General features: G+C 42.0%; 2 protein-coding genes across 3 annotated transcripts; both read left to right on the top strand.

Annotated features, from left to right (window-relative positions):
* Positions 1 to 1,093: 1,093 nt before the first annotated feature.
* lrit1a (leucine-rich repeat, immunoglobulin-like and transmembrane domains 1a) lies at positions 1,094 to 6,273 on the top strand. The gene is made up of 4 exons (XM_033612692.2): positions 1,094 to 1,925; positions 2,385 to 2,845; positions 3,560 to 3,865; positions 4,157 to 6,273. Exons 1-4 carry the CDS (start codon positions 1,804 to 1,806, stop codon positions 5,221 to 5,223), a joined length of 1,956 nt encoding a protein of 651 aa, XP_033468583.1. The 5' UTR covers positions 1,094 to 1,803; the 3' UTR covers positions 5,224 to 6,273.
* A 1,144-nt stretch (positions 6,274 to 7,417) lies between these two features.
* Positions 7,418 to 14,552, top strand: lrit2 (leucine-rich repeat, immunoglobulin-like and transmembrane domains 2). Of its 2 annotated transcripts, XM_033613897.2 has the most exons (4): positions 7,418 to 7,575; positions 7,810 to 8,600; positions 11,425 to 12,170; positions 12,433 to 14,552. In XM_033613897.2, the coding sequence occupies exons 1-4, from the start codon at positions 7,466 to 7,468 to the stop codon at positions 12,457 to 12,459; spliced, it is 1,674 nt and encodes a 557-aa protein (XP_033469788.2). In that variant the 5' UTR covers positions 7,418 to 7,465; the 3' UTR covers positions 12,460 to 14,552. The 2 variants fall into 2 exon arrangements, with proteins under 2 accessions (XP_033469788.2, XP_033469787.2); XM_033613896.2 differs by having other exon boundaries at positions 11,425 to 14,552.
* Positions 14,553 to 17,446: the final 2,894 nt, after the last annotated feature.

Genomic DNA, 17,446 nt, shown 5'->3' with positions numbered 1-17,446 from the left:
TATGGAATGTTTAAGTTTTTCAACATAAGTGAACGTGATTGCTCAACACGTTTGGAGCCTCAGCACAGACCTGCACGGTTGTAAAACCATTCATACTGAGTGACTTGACTCAAAGGGATTTTAATGAAAACAGTCGTATAGTGTAATAAATCTAAAATATAGACATACTAATGATGGGAGAAGGAAGGCTTTAATATATCAACATGTAGTACACAAGTCAGGAACTTTATTGTCTCTGTCAGTATGGTATTATCAGTATATAAGATTTATTAATCTCTATCAAACTCGTAGTTGTGTACTGAAACCTCTGACCTGGCTCTGTGGTCAAATGTGGGTCAGATGTAAAGTGGCTTCTTGCTGCCAAGTTGTTCACACACATCAAATGCCTGTGTTTCGCCATCGCCAGGGTCGGCACACTCTGTAGTGCCAGCCAAGTGTTACACTGACCTTACAACGTAATGAAATACGAGGAACCGGTGCCAAATTACTCATGTAGTATTTACCAACATTGCAAAACAAAAGCTTTACAATTTGAGGTATTTTCCTGTAGCGTGAAACTCTGAATGGGTTACTAAGTTGAAATAAAGGCCACCGTAAGTCTCTTTCATTCATAATGATTAACATGCATGCCTTACTATTGTAGACTTTTTCTTTACTCTGACAAATTGTGTTGGTTCAGGAAATACTACGTTGTTTTTTGCACATGAATAGTTTACCTGCATAATTCATGTGCAGGTACAGAAATAGGATGACAGGGGGTGCAAGTGCCAAAAGGGTTAAAAAAAAAAAAAAAAAAAAAAAATATTTCAAGGATATGTGTTTTTGGTGCTCATGGATTACTAAAAGGGCCTACTGGACACAGGCCCAGGGGTCCAAAGTGTTACAGTCCCCCCAGGCCTCTACCTGCAAGATGTCACTTACATTAATATGTACCAACAAGGAAGAGACTGAAAATGACCACAAAGTGCATGATGACAAAGACATACAAAACAACAACAAAAACAGAGGCAAACCCAAAACAAAGTCTGTGTGTCCTGGTTCTTTGTCAAAGAGGTGGTGGGGCCTTTTGCATATCTGTGCCCAGGGGCCCACTCTCTAAGAAGCCATGCATGTCTGTGACGAAAGACATTGTGGTGAAATGTTCCAGGCCCCAACAACACGGTAGTTTTATTTTCTCTTATTCTGCATGATAAAAAGTGTTTGAATATTGCTGTTTAGTTTCAGTCAAAGTCTCTGTAACTGCTTTCTAACTGTGGGCATATTAGTTGTCTTGTGATAAAAACATTAAAAGTTTCCAAATAAAAAAAAGGCAGATTAAGAAAATGTTATTTGAACATCTGCTGAGTGCAAAGGCCCCATGTTGGGAGCCACAGGCTATGATATAGGGGCCACCTTGTGGTAAAACATAGTGCTGTCCACTTACAGATTAACAGTCACGGCAGGGCTCAAATGAACAAGCTACATTTGAGGCAAAGAAAAAATCCAAACATCACAGTGGATTATGACCATTTCGGAAGTGTTTTTCTGTGATAATAAATAGGGACGTCTCTGCGCAGCCTATCGGATTCCGGGATGCAATACGCATCCAAATGAAAAGAACGCCAGTCCTTTCGCTAATCCTTGTCTATCCTTTTTATCTCGGGACTCATAGCAGTCGGATCACTATGGGACAGCGAAGCGGTGGGACAAAGCCATGCGGATGATATTCCTGTAAATGAAAGGAAAAAGCAAGTCTGTTTGACTTCAGTGGGCGCAAACTGGGCGCATGTAGGCAAAGCTGCGTATGCGTAAAAGTGGGCCAAAATGTTCCTCGTCCTGCTCCTGGGGCTCTACGTGGCCACAGGTGAGCTCCTCTCCCCAGTGAGCTCCTGCCCGTCGCAGTGCAGCTGTTTTTACCACAACCTGAGTGATGGATCAAAGGCCAGGTAAGGAGGATGTCCAAAGAAAATTATTTTATGTCAAAAAGTCACTATGATGTGCTCTGGGTTTTACGCACAGACGCATCTTTTTTAGACAGACAGGTCTCGTCCTCATATGAGGACAGCTGTTTGCATAGAGGTGAACACGTGTACAAAAGATAATTCAGGGAGTGCATGTCGGTCCAATTTTATTTAATGCAGGATTATCTCTCAAAGGCACTTTCAACCTCCCCATCTATGCGTTTTATGCGAGTTTGGATGGATTGGGAAATCTCTAATTCTTTCAGAATGATTCACCACAGAATGTTTGCTTCTTGTGAACTTACCACATATATCATCTAAAGCCCATAACCTTACTTAATTTTAATTTGTAATTTATTATTATTTTAGTTTTATGTTACATTGTAAAAATGACCTTAAATGTGTGATTTAGAGGTGAACACAAGTATGATGTCTCCCTTTCAGAAGCGTGATTTGCAACGATCCCGAGATATCCCTCGTGCCTGTCGGGTTTCCTGTTGACACGTCCAAGCTGCGGATTGAGAAGACTGCCATCCAGCAGATACCAAGCGAAGCCTTCAACTACCTCTCCAGTCTGGAATTCCTGTGGATGTCTTTCAACACGCTGTCCGCCTTGAGTCCGGACAGTTTCCGGGGACTGCTCAACCTGGAAGAGCTTCGTCTGGACGGGAATGCCCTCACCGCCTTTCCCTGGGAATGTCTCATGGATATGCCCAGTCTCAGACTTCTCGATTTGCACAACAACCAGCTCACCTCGCTGCCAGCGGAGGCCACCTCTTACATCAAGAACCTCACCTACCTGGATCTGTCCAGCAACAGTCTGCTGACGCTGCCGGAAGAGGTGCTGTCCACCTGGCTAGCGGCAAAACCTGTGCAAGGGCCAGAGAGCTCCAAAATGATACTTGGTAAGAAGATTTATGTCTGCCTTAATTATAATATACAAAATGCGCGCTAAACACTGTGCGTAAAGGAGAGTGTGAGCGACTTTCTAGCAGCAGCTGGACATAACAGTTGCTAGGCAACACATTCGATGTATGGTAGAGGATGGTAGTAGTTCATAAAAAAAAAAATCCCCATTAATATTTGAAGACTGTGTGCTTTGGAAAAAAAAAATTTAACATTTAAAGATGAAGGTAACACTTTACTTGAACGCAGCCTATTTAGCATTTATATAAACATTTAATAAATAGTTTACAATATATGATGATGTATTTGTCAACTACTTTCTGTGGACAAACACAAATGGATTCTTGTTGATATGTAAAATACAAAGTTCATTTTACATTTGCTCCTCATTCTCATATTCAGAACAGTGGACAACTGTTCCAGGGCCAGCTCTGAAGGCTGGTGCTTTGGTCAAGCACAGGAGGGTGGAAAGACAGCACAATCTGACCTTGAACACTAGACCACCACCACCATCATCATCATCATCATCATCATCATCACCACCGTCATTGCCATAGTCATGGTCATGATGTAGTTTATGAATTAAATGTTAATCCTCTTACAGGATTAACATCCTAACATCCACACCGGCCATCTGCAGGCTGGTCTATTACTTTGCACACAGCTGGACGCTCGTCTTCCTCCTGTAGCCTCACTTGTGCCCTCACCCTCAGGTCTCCACGACAACCCCTGGGTGTGTGACTGTCGGCTCTACGACCTGGTCCAGTTCCAGAAGTCCCCGACTCTTTCGGTGGCATTCATTGACACAAGGCTCAGGTGTTCAGCTCCAGAGAGTGTATCAGGGGTCTTGTTCAGTGATGCAGAGCTGCGGCGTTGTCAGCTCCCACGTATCCACACAGCTGTGGCACGAGTCCGGAGTGCTGTTGGGAACAATGTGCTGCTCCGCTGTGGGACCATTGGAGTCCCCATCCCAGACCTGTCGTGGCGCAAGGCGGATGGGCGACTCCTTAATGGAACAGGTGAGTCAGCAGATCTTTGAATGTCAGGGTCTTTCTCTGTGTTGTGTCTGAGATCAGATGTTTTTGTCTGCACTGTGGAGATGGTAAGGTTTCAAGTCTGACTAACAGTTGTGGCTACAACAGTGAGTTATGCAACACTGCTGATGATCATTGCAACATTGTGTAACCACCTGCTTGGCATCTCTTTGTGCATCAATGAAAGTGAATGTTTCACATCATATTTCATTTTTAATTTCATTCCTTTTGTAACCATGGTGTAATGACCATTTCTCCCCTCTCTTGCTGCCACAGTCCAGCAGGAAACCTCAAAGGAAGGAATCACCTGGTCAGTCCTCAGTGTCCCAGCTGTGTCCTATCGGGATTCAGGGAAATACATCTGCAAGGCCACTAACTACGCAGGGAACGCTGAAGCTGTCATTTCTCTCGTTGTCTCTAACTCGCCAAAACAAGAGGGGAACCAAACCAGCAACGACAAGAAAGCCAAAGTCAAGAAACCCAACCAGATGGGCAAAGCTGCCTACCAGGAGAAACTGGTAGCCAGATATGTGGTCCCAACCTCCCCCCCTTCATCCCTGCCTGCCCTGGATCCAGGCCTTCCACCTGGTCTTGGTCCTGATCCTGGACTAGCCAGTTACAGCCTGGTTGACAGAGCCACCCCTGGGCCTGCCACCTCCTCCAACCCAGATGCACTGCTGGATCTGGAGAAGACTAATCTAAGCAACCTGGCGGCCAACACGTCGTCACTGCAGCAGGACCCGGACAGGGTGGTCCGCTCTGTAAAGGTGGTGGGGGATACAGACAATACAATTTCTTTGAACTGGAGAGCCCCTAAGGCCAAGAACACAACAGCATTTAGTGTGCTGTATGCTGTGTTTGGAGAGAGGGACATGAGGAAGATCAATGTTGGGGCGGGGCAGAACCGTGTCACCATCGAGGGGCTGGTGCCCAGGACCAAGTATATTGCCTGTGTGTGTGTGAGGGGGCTGATCCCCAAGAAAGAGCAGTGTGTCATATTTTCCACCGATGAAGCAGCCAGTGCCACTGGGACCCAGCGGCTGATTAACGTGATTGTGATCACAGTGGCCTGTATCATCGCAGTCCCACTCACTGTCATCGTGTGCTGTGGGGCTCTGAAGAGACGCATTCAGAAGTACTGGGGAAAGAAATCCAAGGACATCCAAGATTCATATGTGACCTTTGAGACACTGTCGCCTGGCACAAAGGCCAAAGGGCTCGAGGGCGAGTATTTGAACAGGCTGAACCCAGAAGAGTCCAACAGGCTGCTGTCAGCCCGCTCCAGCCTGGACTCTGAGGCCACAGCTAAGATAGAGGGACAGCCTAACGAGTACTTCTGCTGACGTCACGCTCCAGCTCCGGCTCCTGCTCCACGCCATCTTCCCCGCGCTCACCCGCATCCACGTCCCAGTCCGACCCCTAATACCCATTCACATCCTCATCACCACCCCCATCCCCACGTCCACCCACATCCATATCCCCATCACTACCCGTACTCTCACCCTCAGCAACATCCTGACGTCAGTCCCCCTCCCACGTGCTCCCGAACGCCCACACCATGGGATTCCCCTCCACCTGTCCCTCCTCGCTGGATCACGCCACCAACTCCACCGCCACAGAGATCCAACTTCTATCAAAGGACTTTTGCACGCTGCACTATAATGGAAATATCAGTTTAGAGGAATATTTGACATTAATTAACTTGTTTATTTTTCCAGATATTTGTGGAATATTTCATGTTTCTTACAGATAGAGTGAAGCTCACTGGACTGTCATACACGTGTCCATGCGCTGATTGTATGGCAACATTCAAACACACTCACACTCTCATGTCCAAAAGAATGTTTTTATCACAAAGCCTGTAAGAGAAAACATGTCAAAACCTGAAAGAGCACAACAATAACAATTGTAAATTATATTTCATCTCACTTGCACTGCCCAGCGAAGAAACCTCTGCAACGTGATCTGACTTAAAGGGAACTCAACGGTCGATACTCCATTGTTTATATCATATATGTATGTGTATGATTTGTATATACTTTAATGGATGATGTACACTTACATATACAGTTAAGTCTGTGCCTCTGTATATATCTGTCATATGTTCTCAGAGAAGATATACACATAGGCATGGTTCAACACTCTGGTGTATGGAGAAAAGCTGGAGCTGGAGAGAAGTACAGAAAGGACTGAACTATGACATAATGTAAATAGAGTGGAAATGATGCAAAATGAAATGTTAAACAATTTTTATTCCCAGCAATGAGACACATACTGAAATATCTTTATGTTCCTGTTTCGTGCCACCTAGAGGCATCATTACCCCGTTAAATGTAGATCTATTCATTCTAATGATATTATTTGAATATAGTTGAATAAACTTTTATACATATCCAGGTAGTGGTACTGTGTGTTCTTATATCTCCATTTCCCTCTCACCATGTTGATCAGTTAACAAAGGGGGTTTCAGAAATGATTTGAAAAGGGTGACATGGATTTCTTTATTTTATTAATGTGGCTGGTTTGATGGTTGATCAAACTTATTTACAGGAATGAGGTCTGAATCAGCCAACACTTGACTATTCGTGTCTGTCTCAGGTGGTCTAACACTGTGATAAGTCACTCCTCATAAAAGGTTTGCAAGTTGTAATGGATTTATACATGTTATATATTACAAACAACTAATAAGAGCAACCTTAAAAAAAACCTGTGGCGGGGACTTTCAGTTTGTAGCTCTTCAATTCATCAATAAAACCCTTTGATGGACCATTTATTTTCTGGGAAATCATGCAGAGAATCTAGACCAAAATGCTGGTCTAACAACATAATCACCTGTTTAGGTACAGACTTGGTGGCTGATTAGAAACTTCACATATTTATTAATGGCTTTCCAACTGCCCATTACTAAACAGAGTGGGTAAATACCAGTCAGAGGGACTTTTCACAAACTGGCAACCCCGAAACGTGTTCTTAACAATGGCATGTAAGTGATTGATAAAGCATTTGTAAATGAATAAATCATTTACTTATGTCTCGAACACCAATTCTACGTGATTAATAAGAACAACCTTTGGGTTGCCAGATTGTGAGAAATTCCTCTAAAGGGTTTCCATCAAGACGTGTCTCTCTTTAGCTCTTTATTTGTCAGTAAGAGTCTTTCACTGAGTGGATAGTGGAGCTCTAAAGTATTTATTAATGGCTTGCCAACTGTTAAACCTCCTTTGCTCCCAAATAGGAAGGTTAGACATGACTCAGAGGGCCTTTTTTATAAACTGGCAACTCAAAAAGTTGTTCTTGTGGTCTATAGGTAATTAGTAAATTATCAGTTAGTTACAATCAGTCAACCTTTATATAGGCTGACCTTTATAGAGGTTAACCAATCAGAGAGTGGTTCCAGCTCAAACAAATAGTGGGTCAGTCCTGCTGGTCCTGTGTTAATCATGCGTGTCTCTCCCAAGAATTAGATGCCACTTGTTCAGTGCGCGGTACGTCAGGGATTAAGCTTAATAGGCTTCACTTGTCTGCCGGACTCGACATGTCTTGAAGAACGAATGTAGACCTTAACTTCAGGGATTCCCGCGGACTATGGACATAATTTGTTACCTGCTGGTCATAGCTTTGCTCAACATCCAGACGTATGAAACTTCCTCTCAATGTTTACGTGGGTGCAGCTGTGTGGAGGACCGTCATGGGAGGTAAGACCTGCTTTCATGCAGTCCGAGCTTCACGTAGATAGAGGCATTATTAACTTATGCAACTGTGTCAGTAGGTGACTGCAGATAAACTAAAGACATATGGTTGTGTGGAGAGTGTGTATTGTCTCATAAAGGTTACCTTTAGGGAGTAGACTGAGCTCTATGGTCCCGTGTTTATAAAGAATCAGCTTATACAGTGACCAAATGTCAATGTAAACTCTTTCTTTATCATAGGTCACTCATTTGTATGGAGGAGAGCGCGTTTGGGGCCATACCAGACAACCTTCCAGGTGATATGACCAAAATACGCATAGAAAAATCTCACTTCACTGAAATACCCAGAGGCGCATTCTCAAAAACGCCTGCTTTGGAAAACTTGTGGTTGAACTTCAATGATATCACAGTGATAAACTCAAAGGGTCTGGAAGGTTTGGGGAACTTAACCGAGCTCCGTCTGCAAGGGAACAAGCTCCGTTCAGTACCATGGACAGCGTTCGAGGACACGCCGGCCCTAAAGATCCTGGACCTGAAGCACAACCACCTGGACGTCCTGCCGGAGCATGCGTTAAAATTTTTGCCAGGTCTGACTTACTTAGACTTATCCTTCAATCGGCTTACGGTCATATCGAAGGAGGTGTTCCAAAACTGGCCTCTGTACCAAAAACTACAGAGCACGGAGGAGCGGGAGGCGACCGCTTTCGAGCCGAACGTCGTGCTGGCGCTCCACGACAACGCGTGGCTCTGCGACTGCCGCCTGAAGGGCTTCGTGGAGTTCATCAGGTCACTGAGTCCCCCGATTATACTGATGAACTCCTACTTGACCTGCTCAGGGCCGGACTTTAAGGCGGGCAAGTTCTTCCATGAGATAGAGCTGCAGGCGTGCATGAAGCCCATCGTCACCACCCCGTCCTCCAAAGTCAGCCTGCCTCAGGGCGCAAACGTCACCCTGCGCTGCCTCGCCAAGGCCAGGCCAGACCCCGCGGTGTGGTGGACATATGGCCTGAAGATAATCAGAGGATTTCATGGTAAGTGTGATGTCCACGATGTGTCATCCGCACACCCAGAGTGATATCTTGTGGTAAATTAGATACTTAAACACAGTTTAATCGCAGACCTCATAACCCTTCCTTAAGACGAGGAGAACTAAATCTGGATATTGGCCCACTGATAATCACCACTCATTCTCTCGATCTGCACAACACCATCAGCGTTGATTAAGAGTGTTGGAGATTATAGTGTGCTGTAGCCTACCTAATGTCAGCCGTGTTGGGTAATTAAGTAAACATCTGCGTCATTAGACTTAACCTTCAGAGTGGAGTGCTTACTGCAGATCATGACTGAAAGTAACCAGTGCAGCATAAACAAACAGCAAACCGGCTGCTACTGCCACTGGTGTCCCTGTTACTATCACAACACTATCACACCATCATCACTCCTGCTGCTGACAGTCGTCTATCTAAGAAAAAGGTGTTGTTGAGTAAATGTGAGCCAAGTAAAAATACTTTTACATATACTTTATAATGATAACTGCCCAAGTAAAAGTAAAAGTAGTCTTCAAAATAATGACTAACACTAAAATCCATACTACACTATAAAGCATTTTAAAGGGTTTATAAGTTGTAGCTACTGCTTTCAAACTGGGTAATAAATTATTAATTAGAAGAAGAAGATATACTTTACTAATCCTAGAAGGGAAATTCAATTTTTTCCACACTGCTGTCATACACACAGGCCTGAAATACACACACATGCACAAACAGGACCTATACATGCATTAAAATGCAGAGATGTCTGAGCAAGGAGGCTGTTGGGGGTTTGGTGCCTCGCTCAGGGGCACCTCGGCAGTGCCCCAGAGGCTCCAGCTACAAGTCCACACTGTATATTTGGTCCGGACGGGGACTTGAGCACACGACCCTCCGGTTCCCAACCTAGGTCCCTAAGGACTAAGCTACTGCTGCCCCATTAATTCTCATATTCCAGTTATTAGCCATTGTTGAGAACAACTTTTAGGTTGCCACATAGTGAAAAAGCTTCCTTGAATACAAGTTATTTACAGGCATGTCGATAATTGATAGGGTAGTCAATAAGTAAAAGTTCTCTCACTATCTATATCCAACAGCAAAAGCTAGTCAGTCATCTGTTTTCATAAATGTCAGTAAGTCATTAATAAAAGATTTGTAAAGTAATCCATGAAGTCTGAAGTGCACATTTTGAAATATGAATAAGTTGTTAATAAATGTATTTTTTCTGGATACTCTACAGCTGTTTTCCACAAGGTCAGAGGTCAAATAATCCACAGGAGTCGCCCTCCTGACGAATTAAAGAGCTTCATGAATTATGGCAGCCCAGAATTTTTTTTATCTTATTAGTTTAACTGATCTTTATTTATTTATTTAACCAACCAGAAAAACCTCTTGAGATAAAAAAAAAAACTAATTTTCAAGAGTGTCCTTTATTTAGGTCTTTAAATTAAAAGAAATATATTTATTAACATTTAAGAAATCCATCATAGTTACAGCTGCTTACTGCTGTCTTGTTCCCAGGTCTTTTATTCCACGTGGACATGACTGATATTGTTTCACCCACACATCATCTCCTCTAAGATAATTAAATTTACATGATGACAACATTTCCAGCCTTCATTTATTAAGCATCATCACAAATGTTCCATGTAGATCAACATTAGATTAATTACATCTGTGAGGAGATGCATTTTATTGTTATGTGCATATTATGCATGGATCATGTAACTATCATCCCAAAAAGTAACATGTTGCAATGTCCTGATATTTTGAGATAATTCCCAAAGCTGTTTATAGAGCCTAAGATGTGTTCAAACACAAATGTAAAAAACAAATAAATCTAGTTTAAACCTGCAATTTTGAAAATTTAATTTGTTTGTCTTTCCTTTTTCTTATTTTATGTTAAATTGAATATTTTTCAGTTCTGGACTGTTGCGCAGACAAAACAAACACTTTGTTTATGTCACCTCAGTTTTACTTAAGTTATGATGGCTAATATTCACTGTTTTCTGATATACTGTTTTCAAACAATTATTTGAATGATTGAGAAAATAACTGGCAGATTAAATGATGATGGAAATTTATTTGCAGCCTACAATTTGTATCTATTTTAAAGCTGTTGTAGTCTTGCCACTCTTTTCTTGTACATCCCTGTTTGCATGTAGGAGTCATATCCTCCTGAGAGCCAAACTTTTGTTTGGTATGCATTTTTAATTTCTCCTAGCTATTTTGGATTAGTAGGATCTGATAAGTATAAAAAATGAAACGCTAAAGTCCCAATGTCTTCAAATGAGTACTTTGTAATAAACAGCATCTGAGCATGCTACTCTCGCTAAAATTGGTAAAGTTTGTACGGCGTGTCAAACTACAAACATTATTAATCACAAGGTTTGGAACTTTGTCTACTTTTTAGTTGGTTCGGCTGCAGACTGACTTGGCAGAGATGGCTGCCATCTTGTTTTTACATGGATTAGTATTGTGCTCGTACTACCACTAGATGGCACAAAGAAGTGTCCACAAACAAGGACAAAAGGCCTAATTTAAGCAGAATGAAGCATATGGTCCATAATATATAAAAGTAATGTCCCCATATGAAGACACAGGGTCTCAAGAGGATATTATTGTTCAGATTTTTTCCTTTAATGAACACAAGTGGCTTAATTCATTGGCTTCTTTGATTGGATTTCAAGCTGAAAAGTCACCTGAATTTGGTGAAATAATTTGTGTTCAACTTGATACGTGGAAAAATGTCGATAAAAATGTTTTTTTATTGTCTGTGCTTGCATGTCTCTTAAAATAACACTGGATATCCCTGTTTTCCTCCCAGAGTCTCAGGAGAGAGTGGATGAAGACAACTTCAGATCCGTCCTGCTGATCCCATCCCTCCACGCAGCCGACCGTGGTACCTACACCTGCACTGCTGTCAACTTCATTGGAAACTCCTCAGCCAGCGTCCTCGTGGACGTGCACTCTCCTGATGGCTCCCAGTCACCGCTCCTCCCTGGCAACCTGGCTTCACCTGCTTTTCACGATGAAAACATCTACATTGACATCCGCATCGTCAAACAGACAATACGTGGTATTATCATTGAGTGGCGTGCCGCCTTGGACCACCCATCCGAAACCTGGTTCACCATCCACTTTGGCCTCGCAGGTGCTGATAATAAAGAAAAGATCAACATTGGCCCAGGGATTCGCTCTTATTCTGTCACTGATCTGATGCCTGCAACCAAATATGAAATCTGTGTGACCCTTAAGAGCCAGGCGCCGCGTCCCGGCCAGTGCATTGTGTTTGTAACAGGAAGTGACGTCACTGAGATGGAACAGAGGGAGAAGCTGATTCATATAGTGGTGATAGTTTTAGCCATGGTGCTGGCTGTCCCTATAGGTATGTACGCCTGCACCACTGACACTAAGTTCGCCTGCCTGGAGGGTATCGTGGCGTCCTGGAAGAACCGACGGAGAGACAACAGCCCCACTGGGATGGAGCGGGAGAGGCAGGGCACCTTTGACAGCCTGCAGGCCCCCAGCGACGAGGGCCTGGTTATGAAAGATTCCAGTGAAGACAGGAAGGTGAGGAGGAGATCAGATGACAGACAGTATAAGGGCAAAGCTGACCACAGCAGACTCACAGCTGAACTATATTAAGTTACTATTTGTTGAAGCAACAAGAGAAAACATAGAACTGACCTTGTAATAGGCTGGTCGCTCTGTATCAGTATCCATATCAGAGTAGAAAAATAGATCTGACTTTGATACTCTCACAAGTACAATATTCAAAAAAATGACCGTGTTGTCTGCCTTGGTTTTAATCTCATCTCTTCCTCTGTTCTAGGCCGAGGAGTTTGTTGCAAAGATGTGAATGATGACTATCAAGAGTGTAATTCAAGGATTTGCATCACTGTTTTTTTTCTCCTGTCTGAAATGTCTCCTGTTTGTCTTGTTATGAAATGCTTAAATGTCAATTATCACACATTTTAAACTGCTGCTTTACACGAAGCCTCTGTGACTGATTCAAATGGAAGAGTGCTCACAGTTACTTCTGTTTTGTACATTTTGTAAAAATCTCTCAGCTTTAGATGCATACTTTATCTTCTGCTTTATCTTTGTGTAATTCTGTGTTAGCACTTGTAATAATATTGGGTTTTTTTGTTTATATGTGTATTTATATATATGTGTATATGTGAACAAGAAAATATCCTAAACCAGATGGTACTTGACCTTTCACTAAGCCCCACCCCTTTGTGATGGTCCGACAAGCTGTCAGAGTAAGCATTGAGCCCACACTGTAACTAACTGCACTCCCTGAAGAAATATTATCATATTTTTGTAAAAATGAAGCAGTGATTCCAGAGAGAAGCAGACAGAGGGGTCTACAGTCTGTGTTTGAAGGATATATCCAGGATGTCAAAGTGACTCAGCAGCAACAACAGGTTAAAAAGACAAAGATAGTTAGAAGCTAAAGCCAAACTATAGGCTACAGATCACAGTGTAAAAGTGAACCACACATCACTGCTGATCACCACAGAAGACAATGAATATAAAGGGAAACTTTGCTGATATTGAACCAGCTGTGTGGCATCGCAGTGTGCAGATGAATGGTGTTTGGCTTCCCCCTCATGCCGCTGCCAGCACTCGGACCGCGACCACTGGAAGGGCAGGGATCTCCACAGGAACTCGAACAACGTTCATCTGCGCACACTGCGATAACACACAGCTGGTTGAATATCAGCAAAGTTTCCCTGCTTCCCTTCACTGGTTCCTGTACAGCAGGGTCGGTCTTTGTTTCACTGTTATAATCATTACAAAGCAAAAGCAGCATGTGTATACATTCAGTAGGCTATATCTTCAGTAGCTAGCTAGCTAACCCTACACTTTTCAGGGTCTGCTTTTGTTTTTGGAACAGGAAAGAAACGTTTATCTTTTTCCAACCTCTCCACGTAACAAGTATCATTAATACACGACGTGCCCCAGGCACAACATTTAGCTCCAAATCCACAAAACCAGCCTGAAAATGAAGGAAATCTGAAACGACTGCATTAGAGTCAATGGAGCACAGCTGTGTTGTTGTCGGACCCTGGTCTGAGCCGGCCTGATGCTACGCTATGATAGGCCAGTCTGCATCCGGGGGCGGGACTTAGCAAAGGGTCAGTTATGTGAAATGATTAAGTGAGTGTGCACTCTGTCAGTAGATTTAGTTAAATGAAGTAAATCTAGTATACGGTGTATTACAGATTTGGGATGATAAGTGTAAATAATTGATTACTAAATGTAATAAATAATGTAGCTACTTTAATTACTTCACCAAAGTAATGTAACCTATTATATCGTTACTTTTTGATGCTAACAACAGTTTTAAACTGGGCAATGAAGCTAACAAATGTGCGGAAATAGGCTATGACAAAAGAAGGCAGTCCTGCATGGTGAAAAGATGCAAAACAACAGAATGAATGATATATTCTACATAAAAATTTATTTATTTTTCACCAAAAAGAATATATACTGATGTAATTTTTTTGTAATCACCAACATTTTGATTAGTAACTGTAATGTAATTACATATTTTTCTCAGTAAGAAAACACATCATACATCAGTGGATTTGGATACACAATATGAAATGTTCAGTTAGAGCTCTTAAATGAAATTGTGCATTCATCTGTGTGTGTGTTCGGGATCATACCAGGTGTTCTGTGACATTTGCCCTTGGTGTAGTATTTTCTAAAGCAGCATTATGACTCACAAAATGTCACACAAAGTGATAAAACCTCAATTTCTTGTCTCTTATATGTAGTTCACAGTAACCAAGTAACACACATACACATTGGATTTGAATTATACTGATATGTTAATTAAACTTTGTATTTTATGTAAATGAAAATGCTTTGGAAAGGGATCTCTTAATGGCAAGTGTGAACAGGAAGAATGATTACTGTAAGCAAAAACTGTTCCATGTAAGCACCTATTTAGTGATTTAAATGAACAGTGTGTAAGATTTACACACTGTTCATGGAGTGGCTGCAGTGGCCAATGTGAAAATACGAATGGCCCTACCTAAAGCCACTGTTTTGTTTGTCTCTTCCCATTTCTGCCCCCTAAATCCTACACTTACTTACAACAATTGTATACCTGACCGAGCCCTTAACTACCTACCTGTTTGATCAGGTCACAGGGCAAAGCTCACTCATATTGTGTCTGAATTAATTTTATCCATAACACAAGTTTACAAACAGAAACTTGCAAGGACTGAAAATTGTCAGTGCTTGGATGTTTCGCTTTTTGTGGACAAAAGACAACCACCGAAGTGCTGAATGAAGTTGTATCTGTACACAAACTGTAACTGTAAAGTTTCATTAACATATGTTTAATCCTCCCTGCGTCACTGTACATGCACGTCACAGTTCCTTATCTCCCACTTCTGCGAACACAACACACAGCAGCCACGCGTCACACATGATCTGTGGCGACCAACCCAGACAGATGGCATGCTGGATATGCCTCGGCCAATGGCATTGTTCTTTTGACATAATACCCAAACACTGGCATCCTCTCCAACATCCCCTCCTGCCGTCACTTTATGATCAGATCACACCAGCCCCCTCCTCCATCTCCATGTGCTGCAGTCTGCTGTGATGCAAGCGCTTCATCTCTGTTGGGGCCCCGCTTCTATTGACTTAAGATCAGGGTTTAAAATGACTGGCTGAGATTGGCAGCTCTCGTTTTCTGGAGCATAGACACATCTGCTTTCTTGCTTGTTCGGACGTGTTTATATGATTTGCGGGTGGGGGATTGATGCTGCTTTTTGTTGTAATCCTCATACGCTGACTATGACACAAGACTGTGGGAATTCTGGAGCGATTTCAGCACAGATCACACATGAATTAAATCTGTATCTTATTTTTGTCCTTATGTATTCTGATGTTGCTTTAAGCTGCGTATTATCTAGACACTTAGCTATATAAAAACTGCTGATCTAACGGGCAGAAACATTCAAAGATCAGGCGTTAATACTGTTGACATAATGTTTTCTTTTATATATTTTTTATTATCCAGAAATCAAATATTTCATTTACCTTTTAAAACCTCCGTTGCTTCAAGCACATACCAGGGTTTTTGAGCCCTGTGCGTAGCTTTCTTTCATTCTAAAGCATCAATGCTCTTTGCAACTTTTAACTCTGTAATCCTCTATCAAATAGCCCAGTAATCCTGGCTGCCTCTTACATGGCATAATGCATGATCATTTGGGCTGTTCTCATATTCCCTCATTTCATTTCAGAGCATTAACAGCTTGCAACACTGAAAACTTTTCACATGTGCAACAATTTTGACCCAAAACTTGCATTTACTTCCTCCAGAATCTATGGCACATTTGTTTGTATAATTTGCATTTAGGAGGCAATTTTTACTTTGTCCAAAAAAAATAAAAAAATAATCCCCAGAGTCCGCTCTGCATCATCATAACCATATGAAATGTGCCAGCAGAGGCTGCAGAAAGTTCAGTGCCAGTCACACACATCTTGTCAGTCCAAACTAAATCAGGGCAGATGGACTTTTGGTTTTTGGCCAACCATGCAATATTGTGCAAAGATGAACAAGTTGGTCCTTGGATTAGAGAGGGTAATCTGCACATTTCATGTTTTATGTAACTTTGAAATAGTGTGCATGTTTGGTCGTGATGTCTACACAAATACCCAGTGAGTGGTTCAGTGTAACTTCATAATTGGTAGTGCTCACATTGATATTGGAGCTAAGGAGAGCAAAAGGGCTTGTATCAGGATAATATATTACATATTTTCAGAACATCTGGTGAGGTCTTACTAAAAACAACAGCAAATGTAATACTGTTGTGTAAGGCCTTCCTCATACATCTCATTCTAACTTCCATCGTATGCACATTCCTGTTGTTTTCTGTGTGTTTTATTCAGTGTTTGGACACATTGCTTTGTTCATTTTGCTCTGTTTTTTTTACATTAGTGAGTACTTGGTTACAGTGATCCCAAATCTTAGTCTTTTACCCCAGGGCTGTGGTCAAGCAGCTTCTCCTCCGTCTCCAGAAGGGGGCAGGAGAGTATATTTGCCAGCCCATTAAGGAGGTGTTGGTCTTAAGCTGTAGTGGCAGCAAAGCTGTTTTCTCTCTGTGTCTTTCACAGAACCTTCAAGGCTACAGTCTAATGATCTGAGCGTGCTGGACTCAGTGTGTTGTAATCCTGGGCAGTTGTAGCTGGTTGTGACCAGATTGGCCACACTGTCCCACTGGCAGCCTGAATACATGCAGAATCAACGAAGTGATGTGAAATCTAAAATACATTTTAAAAAATATCACAGTTTATCTGCTTGTTGTCAATAATCCAACTGTGATTTCATCTAAAATTCAAATTCAGTTGCGAAAATTAACAAAGTACATTGGTCGAGTACTGTGTTTTAGTAGGCTACCATTTTTGAAGTATTTTCTTCTCTACATTTTACTGCTAAATATCACTTTAACAGCTGTAGTTACTAGTTACTTTCCAGATTAATATTTTATCACAAAGCATTTGATAATCTTACAAAAAATGATGCACTGTTACAGATTAAACTACAGAGGGGTCCAAACTTTTTTTAAATTGGGGCCAGATTTAAATAATATAAAATACCTGGGGGCCATCTGCTTCTTGCATCGTATGGGTTATTTAAAAACAACAACACATGCAAACTCGAGAAACACAACTTTTTTCTCTTTCAGTGAAACAGAATTTAACTTTCCACTACTCCTAAAAGCAGCAGCACTTCAGTGGGTAGAGCTAGAATCCCATGTACAAACACAATGTCCTTGCCGCAGTGGCCACAAGTTCAATTCCAGCCCACGGCCCTT

The sequence above is a fragment of the Epinephelus lanceolatus genome, chromosome 17 (genome assembly GCF_041903045.1).
Source record: "Epinephelus lanceolatus isolate andai-2023 chromosome 17, ASM4190304v1, whole genome shotgun sequence".
NCBI lineage: Eukaryota > Metazoa > Chordata > Actinopteri > Perciformes > Serranidae > Epinephelus > Epinephelus lanceolatus.
Note: the sequence above shows the minus strand (reverse complement) of the source record. Positions and strands in the feature narration are given on the sequence as shown.

Coding starts and splice junctions, on each gene's coding strand:
- lrit1a (XM_033612692.2), top strand. CDS start 1,804: ATGTTCCTCGTCCTGCTCCTGGGGCTCTACGTGGCCACAGGTGAGCTC. Junction 2,846..3,559: donor GAGCTCCAAAATGATACTTG/GTAAGAAGATTT, acceptor CCTCACCCTCAG/GTCTCCACGACAACCCCTGG. Junction 3,866..4,156: donor GCGACTCCTTAATGGAACAG/GTGAGTCAGCAG, acceptor TTGCTGCCACAG/TCCAGCAGGAAACCTCAAAG.
- lrit2 (XM_033613896.2), top strand. CDS start 7,466: ATGGACATAATTTGTTACCTGCTGGTCATAGCTTTGCTCAACATCCAG. Junction 7,576..7,809: donor GTGGAGGACCGTCATGGGAG/GTAAGACCTGCT, acceptor TCTTTATCATAG/GTCACTCATTTGTATGGAGG. Junction 8,601..11,424: donor GATAATCAGAGGATTTCATG/GTAAGTGTGATG, acceptor TTTTCCTCCCAG/AGTCTCAGGAGAGAGTGGAT.